General features: G+C 41.3%; 1 protein-coding gene and 1 pseudogene across 1 annotated transcript in view; one reads left to right on the forward strand and one right to left on the reverse strand.

The window, feature by feature from the left end:
- The window catches only part of LOC116589409, a 245749-nt pseudogene that overhangs the window by 166503 nt on the left and 66775 nt on the right, over positions 1 to 12471 (forward strand).
- Positions 1849 to 12471, reverse strand: part of LOC116588967 (butyrophilin subfamily 1 member A1-like) — a 35807-nt gene continuing 25184 nt past the window's right edge. The window contains exons 7-8 of the mRNA XM_032340748.1: positions 3527 to 3626; positions 1849 to 3191 (exon numbers count right to left, since the gene is read on the reverse strand). Coding sequence (XP_032196639.1) covers positions 2524 to 3191; positions 3527 to 3626 — 768 coding nt within the window. The 3' untranslated portion in view covers positions 1849 to 2523. The remainder of the gene's footprint in view (positions 3192 to 3526; positions 3627 to 12471) is intronic.

Genomic DNA, 12471 nt, shown 5'->3' on the forward strand with positions numbered 1-12471 from the left:
TTTCAAAGGAAATATACCCATAACCCATCTAAAAGTAATCCAGATAATATATTACCACATAGAGTATTTAAAATATATACAAAGATCACAGAGAGTATATTTATGACTTTATTGTTGGGGCAAACATTTTGATAAATTTAAAAATTCCTCCACTATCCTTTCCCATGTACTATGAGCAGTGCAATGCCCTCCTCCAAGACAGAGTTTAGTTTAGATGTTTGTATCACTCCAGTCAGGAGGCAGAAACCACATCACTCATGTTAACAGGGAAAATCTGATATAAAGAATTATTAAGAAAGAGGTATTTAATTATGAAAGAAATAAAAGAAAGCTCTATGGAAACCAGAAGTAGAAGATATAGGAAGCAAACATTACATCTAGGGCTGAGGTAGAGCATCCAAAAGATGAAATACCTTTGAAAGAAGAAGACTGACATTCTGTTTATTGGACAAGGTGGGACAATGTTGAAAGAAAGAAATTCACCAACAAGCTGCAGATGAAGCCTGTTGGGCAGGAAAACCCTCACTAAAGAACTGGTAAGACTCCCTAGGAGGCAGCCCTCTAGAAACAACCTGCTACAATGCTATACTCATTCACCCAAAGGCAAGGGAAGATAAATCTTCTCCAGGTCACTGTCAGTAGCATTGTAAGATCAAGGGGTAATCAATACCAAAAGTGGGAAACATAGGTGGCTCACTCAGTTAAATGTCTTCCTTCAGCTCAGGTCATGATCCCAGGGTCCTGGGATGGAGTCCTGCATTGAGTTTTCTGCTCAGCAGGGAGTCTGCTTCTCTCTCTGCCTGCCCCTCTCCCTGTGTGTGCTCACTCAATCTCTCTATGACAAATACATAAATAAAATCTTTTTTTTTTTTTAAAGGTTTTACTCCTGCTACATCTTATTGTGTTCCCTCTGGTGCCCTGTAGGAATTCAGTGTCTACATAGACAAAATCTGACTTGTATACACCTCCCTGGATAAGAATAATTGAAAAACAAAGGAGGATTGCCCAGAACATTATGCCTCCATTAAAATTTCTTGGCTGAAAGCAGCCACATTCTTACTGTGGCTCAAGGCTCTCATATAGGGATTATATGTATAAATTTCAAGAAGAAACAGGCACATGTGGTGCTCATGTACTTCATGAACTCCTGGCCTCCTTGCCCTTCTCACACACTGCCCCATATATTATTGTCCTGACCATTAAGACTATACTTTCCTCCTTGCTTTGTGCTTGTGCTTAGTGTATTGATATGACCCCAATGAAACTGGAGATAAAGCTTGGCTCGAGGTCTTTTGCCACTAAAGTGTCTGATCCCCAGGCCTCTCCTTTCTCCTATGAAGGCGTCTAGAGTAATGTTTACATTCGCCATCTCAGAGTTTGCTGGCCAAACCCAACAGTGCACTAACTGACAAAGGCAGTGCCAAATGTGCCAAATGGCAAAAAGGAAACATTTATGACCTCCAGTATCAACAAATAGGGCACATACAGGATAGATCTGAATCAAAAGGCGATGAATTGATAAGGGGAAAATTTCACACTTTTAGTTCCTCAGCTTCCACATACACCATTTACTCACACTGGAACTTCCATATAACAACACAACAACTCCACATTTTCACCCATCTACAGGGCTACACTTAAAAGTGAAAAAGTTCTCACTCTTTCCCCAAAATGGAACAAACAGGCAGTCTCAGGCATTGCATCAGTTATATTTATTCCTTAAGTCCAGCCACACTCATTTGACTATTCTATTACCTAGAGACTGTATTTGAAATATTACCATGGACAACTCGCATAAAATCACACTTCAGGTCCAGGAAAACCCCTACCCTCTCATCTTCATTTATTCTGGTAGCAGTTCTGTTCTTTCCAACTGCTGTTGACTCACAAGGAAACCGAAATTCTCATTTTTTCCATTCCCTGAATTAATGCAGCACCAGTATTTCAGAAAAAACAAATATTTACTAATGTTCGTTAAGATAAGTATGTCTCATCCATTCCAGAATAGGAAGCATGTACAATAGAATATTACACTCCACTCTTCTTCAAGTCCATTAGCCATACATTTCTTCAGAAATGTTTAGATGGACAATGTTTTTTAGTCAGAGTGCACATTACCTAAATAGAGCAGGTAACCCACCTGTAGTCTCTGGGTTCATCTGCACAACTCAAACTATATAAGATAAAACCCATTTAATTCTTCAGAATAATTCAGACCTCATCTCATTACATATCAAAACAATACAAAGACTCCATGAAATAATGTTCATTATCAAAAGAAACATGACTTCCAATAGCAAAATTCAGCCAAACCCATTACAGCTGAAAAAGTCAACAGTTATCTTCTAATACCTGAAAATAAGGCATGAACCAACTATTCTCATAACCTCAGCCCAGCAGTCTATACCAGAAAAGAAGGGCAAGACACCCAGTCCTTCAGGACTAACTTCAGAAGCTAGTACCCCTGGGAATCTGCAGCTCCAGGAGAAGCCACCATGAGGAACCTGGGACAGGGTTGGAGCATTATGGGGACATAGCTTCAGGACCACAGGGAAGTAATGGGGACTCAGCCCCTGGGACATCACCATCAACACCACAGCCTGAACTGATCCCTTGCCCTGAGAGGCTCACAGGCTCTTCTGAAGAACAAGGACGGTTGTTAAGAAGTACAGGGGTCTGCACAGGCCCACCCACCCCAGAGCAGATGGTTAGGGACACATCTCCTTCCCTCAACCTGAAGTATGGAAACAGAGTCCCAGAGGAGGAAGTGAGAGAGAAGGAGAAAAGGTGGGAACCATCAGTCATGTTGTAGAATGAGACATCCCCTTCCTTCAGATCCAGGAAAACCCCTACCCTCTGGGGAATTGGCTCAATGTGTTCTCCATTAGCAGAGAGGCGGTAGAATTCATTTCCATACACCCCCACCGCCCAGAACCCCTTTTCTGGGGATTCCTGGTACCAGCCTTTCCTCTCCACATCTTTCCTACAGACCCCCAGTGCCCACTCACTTCTTTTTGTATTCCTGATCTCCACCTCCCAGTAACAGCACCCTGATGTGATGCCTTCATGACCCAAGACACTAGAGACTCCATAATCTGAGTTGCTGGATGAGTTCTTGAAGGTCACACTAGTCTTGTCATCAGAGACATCAAGGCTGGAATGGGCAGACTCTGGATCCAGACTGACAGACACTGCAGAAACAGTTACCAATCATTCAAGGACTTACCCTACCACATAACAAGGCATACAACCACCACCCCACCACCAGACACCTAGCTGCATGCAAGGAGGGCTAAAGCTCATGAGATGAGAGCCTTCTGCCTCAAGCACACAGCTTCCAACAGGAAGAAGTAAGCATAAGACTGATCTGGGGGTTAGACATGTCACAGGGCACTTGAGGCCAGACAGGACTCCAACACTGAAGAATACCCATATATATCCAGTATCAGTCACACCCAGTAATCTCAGATACATGATTTCACAGCCCCATCCCCCCCACCACTGATGATGCCAGCATCTGTATCACCACAGCAAGCTGAAGGAGATGTCAGCAGCCATGGGATAGCAGTAGGAGCACCCAAACAACAGAAGTAACTCACAGGCCTGGAACTTCTCCTTCCGCCAATCTACAAGAAAACCACATTGCACAAATGTGAACAACAAATCAGAGACTTGAGGAGACTGTACAGACCAGTGTTGGTACCTATCTCTGAAATACACTGAACCAAGAGTTATAGGGAAAAATGTTTTGGAAGCATTCACCTGATTAATTTATTTTTCACTCACAGTCTCCCCCACCTCTTGCACACACACATGCTAACACTCTCTCTCATACACCCACAGCCATCATGCTACAGTATTCCCATGAAACCCAAGCCATAAAGTTTAACACCATTGAGGAACTGGGTACTGTCCTAAAAAGAAGACTTTTTGCACAGATTTCATTATCAAAATATTCTTTCTCAATCCTAGCCACACAACCATCCTGAAAACTAAGTTTTCTTGAGAAAGAACTGAGGAGATCAAAATTTCCAAGGCCTCCATTTACTTATAACGAACAGGCTGAACTGAACTTGCAGACTGATTCAAAACCATGGTAGAGCAATAAAACTTGGTGGAGTTGCACTTGGAGGATGACTCTCAGCTATGGGTGAGGAGAACTCAGGATATGGCACCAGATAAATCTTGCCCCATCAAGAGGTAATGGAGAAGATTCAAGGAAGGAAAGAGAAAAGTTCAAAGCAAGAAAGACATACATCTAGTGAAAGAATGTAATGAATTTTCTTCCCTATATCATGGAGTATTGCAAGGAGAAACATCCCTGCTTCTCCCTATAATCACCTAGAGAGATCCAAAGCAGCAGGAGACACCACACATAATCAGCCCCAAAGTATGGCTGTGTCCTATGCCCCAGAAACTGTGAATATGTTTTGGCAGAGAGAACTTTACAGATGTGAGTAAGATTAATGAATTGGAGATATGAATGGGGCAGGGGTAGAATAACAATTTCTTCAGAAACCTAATTGGAACCTCAAACCCAGTTATCCTAAGGACTATATATCAAGCTACCCTCTATAAAGTGAGGTCCTGAAATGAGCAAGAGAAGAATACAAGGACCCTGTACCTCAGTGACACAAAGCATAAACTCCTCCAACCTTCATACTCCCTTTTGGGAAGAAGAAAAGAAGTTAACTAATCACAGAAAATGTATATCTGTCATAAGACCCTGAAAAGTCTGCATGGTAAAGCTGTTACCTTCAATAGGACAGAGACTCCAGAACAAAATTAGAATGAGTATAAAACAAGAATGGGACACTTTCTTGAATATTTGCTGACAACATGGGACACCTATTCTCCCACAGGTTTATTCAGATAAAGTAGTATGTCTGGCTTATACTTATACTTATAATCATACTTATAATCATATACTTATACTTATAATCATATAGTATGATTTGCTTATACCAACAGATCACATGAAGTGGGTGGACATGTCACATTTTGAGAAAAGGAAACTTTACTTGTTCTTCACTAAGACATTAGCTGACAGCAAACTCTACATTTCTGTATGACAACTGACACAGATTAGCAAACAGGAATCAGGAGGAGAAAAAGAAGGAAGAGGAGAAAGGGAGTTGGTGTTCCATTCTAAGACTCTATAGTGAACCTAGAGCTATGCTTTGCCCTTATGTGGTCCAAGCACATTCTTCACCTCATTTCCAGAGCAAGCTGCTCATTAGAAATTATTCTTCCAATTTCATTAATAAGATCCGATTAGATATTTGTTCCCATCACATTATGAGCCCACCAATGTGAAAGTGTTGATTCTATTCTAAGTTTGTCTATCCTTACAAAATAAAAAGAACGCATGTAAGCTATACTTTAAAACACAGGCATTTCAATCCAGTAGATAATGGGGTGATGCTAAAAGAAGACTATTTAACCCACATTTTTAACAGGTAAATCCCAAGATTCAGTGAGTCTCTCTAAAGAATTTTCCTCATACATCTTAGACTCTTAGACTCTTACCCCCCTGGTTCCCCCTTTTCTGTTCTCACAGACTGTGTCCCTGATTATAAATACAAAGAGCCAGGACAGAAAAGGCACATGTTATGGATTCAAAAGGCCAAGATTCATAACCCACCCCAGTGCTAGAGGGTGCTCTGGAAAACCTTTCATAGCATTAACAACCTAAGGATCACACACCTCCCCCAACTACAACTGGAATGGTGAGATGGCCTCATTATGTGAAGTCAACCCAGTTAGAAAATTACTTCAAACACCTGAAAATAAATATAAGTCTTTTCAGAAATCTCTCAAACATGGACCAAGGAGTTTTTTATTTTTTCCACACCCAATAACTTGCATGTCCTCTGTGTCCTTCCCACTCTAACCACCATGGCTGTCATTTGTGGTCTGTCATCTACCCAAACCCCCCCAAAGTATCTCTTCTACTCTCAGCCACCCAAAGTATCTCTGAGAGGAATCACAGGCTCTCTACTTTCCTTCTCATCTCCTCTTCTCTTCTCCAACCAGCTTTTCTTTCCCTGATTTACTCCCAAATTTTCTCTGGTAAACAATTTTCACTCCTCTGAGCTTCTATTGCAATCCTCACACATTGCCCCTAATAAATCTAACCAGTACTGAGACCATCAGGTAAACCCAGAATTCTCTTAAAAGGAGAGATAATGGTTGCAAACAATTATACATTACTGTTCTCTAAAAAATTAATTTATTAACACTGTAACACAAACATGTACATAGGATTTTGTTTATAATGGTGAGTATCTCACAAACCTACTACCAGGACTCCCTAAATATCCTGGAGGTTCTGGATCTGAGAATCAGAACAGCTAAGCTAAAGATAACTACTTCCAAAACAACCATGGAGGTTTAGAGGAAGATACCTGGCTTGGACAAGGAGTAAGAGCATGCAGAAGCAAAATGAAGACCATCACTCCAGAGAAACAGAAAAAAAAAAGCAAAAATAAACCAAAAAAACAAAAAACACCAAACAACAACAGGAAAACCAAAGCAAGATCCAAAAAGAGGTAGGAATTTCACTGTAAAATGGATTCAGAAAAAAGGATCCCTTAAGGAAGACCTGAGTCCTAAGCAAGCAAGCTTGATTTCTAAAATATTCCAGAGATAGCAAATTCTGAAGTACATCATCAATGCCATAGTCCAACTGCCCTTACAAATGACCACTCTGTTGTCACTGGACCAACAAAACTCTCTGTTGAACAAGGTGTGTCCAGAGGGTGTTTCTAATTCTAACAGCAACCTACAGTAGAGGATGGGTCAGAATAGAGGTAGATCTGTGATCCCAAGGACAGTCCCTGCAGTCTTCAGAAGGACACAACAAACATAACAAGGAGATCAAGGACATCAACCCCATCCTGGTGTGTGGCCCAATGAGAGAGAAGGTGGCACAGTGGAGGCTGGGGAGGTAAAGCCACAGGAAACTGAGTCACTTACCTGCATACAGTTTTGCTTTCTTCAGGGCTGAAAGGGAAGACAACTTGGTGACACATGAGCCAGAACAAGTCTGCATAGTATTGATCTACTGGCACTTGACTCCTCTCTGTGCTATAGGTGACACTATCAAAAGAGTAAGGAAAGAGGCTAGAGAGGAGATACCCTTCTGACATGGGCAAAGAATAGGATGTTTTGGGAAATTCCTTGGACCACAGGTCAGAGAGCCGGCATTGCAGGCTGAGTTCCATGCTTGCCTCTTGCTGCTGTATGACCTTTGCCAAGTTATTGTCCTGAGTCTTAAAAACAACATTAAAAATAAAAACACTGAGAAACAAACGGCGGGTTTTGGAGGGGAAAGGGGTAGGAGGTTGGGTGAGCCTGGTGGTGGGTATTATGGAGGGCACATATTGCATGGAACTGGGTGTGGTACATAAACAATGAATTCTGGAACACTGAAAAGAAATTTAAAAAAAAGAAAGAAAGAAAATGTAGTTGAATAGCAAAACCATCAAAATGACAATTAAAATAAAAATCAAAAGAACTTTTGAGAGGAGTCAAGATGGCAGAGAAGTAGCAGGCTGAGACTACATCAGGTAGAAGGAGATCAGCTAGATAGCTTATCAAACCATTCTGAACACCTACAAATCCAATGGGAGATCAAAGAGAAGAACAGCAATTCTAGAAATAGAAAATCGACCACTTTCTGAAAGGTAGGACCGGTGGAGAAGTGATCCAAAGCAACAGGAAGATAGACCCCGGGGGGAGGGGCAGGTTCCTGGCAAGGGGTGGAACATAGAGCACTAAATCAGGACTTTTAAAAGTCTGCTCCACTGAGGGACATCACTCCAGAGGCTAAACCGCGGTGAAGCCCACGTGGGGTCAGTGTGGCCCCAGGTCCTGCAAGGTCACAGAAGGATCAGGGGAATCTGTCTCTGAGCTCACAGGTATTAGAATGGGGAAGCCAGCTACAGAGACAGAGCTGAGGAGTGAGGCTCAGGTCAGGGTTACCTTGAACCGATCGCAGGCTGGGTGAGTTCGGAGCGCAGCCGGAGGCCAGGGAGACTAAGGTGATTGAGCGCTTTTCTCTGAGGGTGCACTAAGGAGTGGGGCCCCGAGCTCTCGGCTCCTCCAGGCCAGAGATTGGGAGGTCACAATTTTCATTCCCGTCCTTCAGAGCTCTATGGAAAGCGTTCAGGGAACAAAAGCTCCCGAAAGCGAACCCGAGCGGATTACTTAGCCTGGCCCCTGGTAAAGGCGGTACAATGCTGCCTGGGGCAAAGACACTTGAGAATCACTACAACAGACCCCTGCCCCAAAAGATCAACAAGAAATCCAGCTAAGACCATGTTCACTTACCAAGGAGAGCAGTGAAATTCCAGAGGAGAAAGCAAAGCACGGAACTCATGGCTTTCTCCCCATGATTCTTTACACTTGCAGTTAATTTTTTTCTCCTCTACTAATTTTTTTAACTTTTAACCTTTTCTTTTTTAACATTTTTAACTAGTTTACCTTAACAATACCTTTTATAAAAAACAATAAAAATAATAATCTTTTTTGAACCTTCATTATTATACTCATATTTTATCCTTCATTGTATTCAACTTTATTTTTTATATACACATAGGGTTTTTTCTTCTAAGAAATTTGGGGTACAACTTCTTCTAATAGATCAAAATACACCCTAAATCTAGCTCTGGGCTTGTTCTAGTCTCCAGCCTGAGCAAATTCTCTCCACTATCTTTTTCTTTATTCTCCCAAAGAACTTGCTTTATCAACTCCTTTTTCAGAAATTAAAAAAAAATTTTTTTTCATTTTTACAGGCATATTCCATCCCTTCACTGTATTGACCCTTATATACGTTTTTCATTCTTTAAAATTTTGGGAAGTAGTTTCTTCTAAGAGACCAAAATACTCCCAAAATTAAGTGAGGGACCCTGTTCTAGTCCCCAGTCTAATATATATATATTCTTTTCTTTTTTTGTATTTTTTTCATTATTTGTTTTCTTTTTTTTTTTTTTAATTTTTTTTCTGAACTTCTTTTTATCCCCTTTCTTCTCACCCCCCATGATGTAGGGTCTCTTCTGATTTGGTTAAAGCACATTTTCCTTGGGTCTTTGCCACCTTTCTAGTATTTTATTTGCTCCTTTATATGCTCTTATCTGGACAAAATGACAAGGTGGAAAAACTCACCACAAAAAAAAAAAAAAAAGAACAAGAGGCAGTACCAAAGGCTAGGGACCAATCAATACAGACATTGATAATATGTCAGATATAGAGTTCAAAATGACAATTCTCAAGGTTCGAGCTGGGCTCAAAAAAGGCATGGAAGATATTAGAGAAACCCTCTCTGGAGATATAAAAGCCCTTTCTGGAAAAATAAAAGAACTAAAATCTAACCAAGTTGAAATCACAAAAGCTATTAATGAGGTGCAATCAAAAATGGAGGCTCTTACTGCTAGGAAAAATGAGGCAGAAGAAAGAATTAGTAATATAGAAGACCAAATGACAGAGAATAAAGAAGCTGAGAAAAAGAGGGACAAACAGCTACTGGACCATGAGGGGAGAATTTGAGAGATAAATGACACCACAATATGAAACAACATTAGAATAATTGGGATTCCAGAAGAAGAAGAGAGAGGGGAGGAGAAGGTATATTGGAGAGAATTGTTAGAGAGAATTTCCCAAATATGACAAAGGGAACAAGCATCAAAATCCAGAAGGTGCAGAGAACCCCCCTCAAATCAACAAGAATAGGTCCACACCCCATCACTTAATAGTAAAATCAACAAGTCTTAGCGACAAAGAGAAAATCCTGAAAGAAGCCTGGGAAAAGAAGTCTGTAACATACAATGGTAAAAATATTAGATTAGCAGCAGACTTATCCACAGAGACCTGGCAGGCCAGAAAGAACTGGCATGATATATTCAGAGCACTAAATGAATAAAAAAACATGCAGCCAAGAATACTCTATCCAGCTAGGCTATCATTGAAAATAGAAGGAGAGATAAAAAGTTTCCAGGACTAACAAAAACTGAAAGAATTTGCAAACACCAAACCAGCTCTATAGGAAATATTGAAAGGGGTGCTCTAAGCAAAGAGAGAGCCTAAAAGTAGTAGATCAGAAAGGAGCAGAAACAATAGACAGTAACAGTCACCTTACAGGCAATACAATGGCACTAAATTTATATCTCTCAATAGTTACCCTGAATGTTAACAGGCTAAATACCCCAAAAAGACACAGGTTATCAGAATGGATAAAAAACCAAAACCCATCAATATGTTGCCCACAAGAAACACATTTTAGACCAGAAGACAACTCCAGATTTAAAGTGAGAGGGTGGGGACGCCTGGGTGGCTCAGTTGGTTGGACGACTGCCTTCGGCTCAGGTCATGATCCCGGAGTCCTGGGATCGAGTCCCACATCGGGCTCCCAGCTCCATGGGGAGTCTGCTTCTCCCTCTGACCTTCTCCTCGCTCATGCTCTCTCTCACTGTCTTTCTCTCAAATAAATAAATAAAATCTTAAAAAAAAATAAAAATAAAAAATAAAGTGAGAGGGTGGAAAACAATTTACCATGCTAATGGACAACAGAAGAAAGCTGAGATGGCAATCCTTATATCAGATAATTAGATTTTAAGCTAAAGACTCTAATAAGAGATGAGGAAGGACACTATATCATACTCAAAGGTTCTGTCCAACAAGAAGATCTAACAATTTTAAATATCTATGCCCCTAACATGGGAGCAGCCAACTATATAAACCAATTAATAACAAAATCAAAGAAAAACATCAACAATAATACAATAATAGTAGGGGACTTTAACACGACCCTCACTGAACTGGACAGATCATCCAAGCAAAAGATCAACAAGGAAATAAAGGCCTTAAATAACACACTGGGCCAGATGGACATCACAAATATATTCAGAACATTTCATCCCAAAGCAACAGAATACACATTCTTCTCTAATGCACATGGAACATTCTCCAGAATAGATCACATCCTGGGTTATAAATCAGGTCTCAACCGGTATCAAAAGATTGGGATCATTCCCTGCATATTTTCAGACCACAATGCTCTGAAGCTAGAACTCAATCACAAGAGGAAATTTGGAAAGAACCCAAATACATGGAGACTAAACAGCATCCTTCTAAAAAATGAATGGGTCAACCAGGAAACTGATGAAGAATTGAAAAAATTCATGGAAACAAATGATAATGAAAACAGAATGGTTCAAAATCTGTGGGACAGGGCAAAGGCAGTCCTGTGAGGGGGAAGGAAAGAATAAATGAAACAAGATGGGATCAGGAGGGAGACAAACCATAAGTGACTCTTAATCTCACAAAACAAACTGAGGGTTGCTGGGAGGAGGGGGTTTAGGGAGGGGGGTGTGGTTATGAACACTGGGGAGGGTATGTGCTATGGTGAGTGCTCTGAAGTGTGTAAACCTGGCGATTCATGGTCCTGTACCCCTGGGGATAAAAATAGAGTTTATAAAAACTCTATTTTTATAGAGTTTATATAAGTTTATAAAAACAAATTTTTTTAGATCAAAAAACTTTTAACTATTAAACCTCTATTCTCCTACAGACAAGTAGACTAAAGAGTGAACCAAGAAAAACAATTTTAAACAGAAGAGACAAAATTTTAAAAATAAATAAATAAATTCAGAAGAGTCCAAAGAGACAAATGAAAATAACATAAAATTGAATGATTTAATATGACATTAAGAATCTCTAAAGTGGGGGGGACAAGATGGCGGGGAAGTAAGAGGAGACGCCTTTTAAACCTGTATCCTAAAGTGAGCTGATTACCTACCAAAGGACTCCGATCACCCATGAAATCAGCCTGAGATCAGAATTTTACACGTCTGGATCTCTACAGGGGCAGAAGACGCCAGTGGGCAGGTAAAGTGGAGTGGGAACGGCGAACTGATATCAAAAGATAAACAAAAGGGGGAGGGAGCCACCAGAGGCGACCGGTTGGAAAGCAATACCCCTAATATGAGCGAGAGTGCCCTGCGTCTGGGGACCAGCATTAACTTGGAGACTGGTTGAAAGCACTTCAAAAGAGCAAAGGATCACGAGGGGAAATTGTGGTAATCAGGGTGGCTAGGTACAGGGGCTTAAATCCCCAGTCCCAGGACAGCCTCCCCTGGCGCTAAGCCAGAGAGAGTACAGCGGAGAAACCAGGTCTTGGTCCCTAAGCTGCCAGGATGCCCGAGAAGAAGTGGGGTCTGGCTCCTGTGAGGGGCTGGGAGCCTCGCCACACAACAGAACACGCAAGCCCTGCTAGAGAGCCTGAGATGCGCGCGCCCCTCATCCTCCCCTGAGAGAGGTACACAAAGGCCCTGCCGGTGCTCTTTGACCTGCACCATTGTTTCAGAGACTAAGATGCACGCCCCAAACTCTCTCCTGAAAGAGGTGCACAAAGGCCCAGCCGGGCGCTTTCGGACCTGCGCCCCTTCTCTGAGCCTGAAAAGCTTGCGGGAC

The sequence above is a fragment of the Mustela erminea genome, chromosome 4, assembly GCF_009829155.1.
Source record: "Mustela erminea isolate mMusErm1 chromosome 4, mMusErm1.Pri, whole genome shotgun sequence".
Lineage (NCBI taxonomy): Eukaryota > Metazoa > Chordata > Mammalia > Carnivora > Mustelidae > Mustela > Mustela erminea.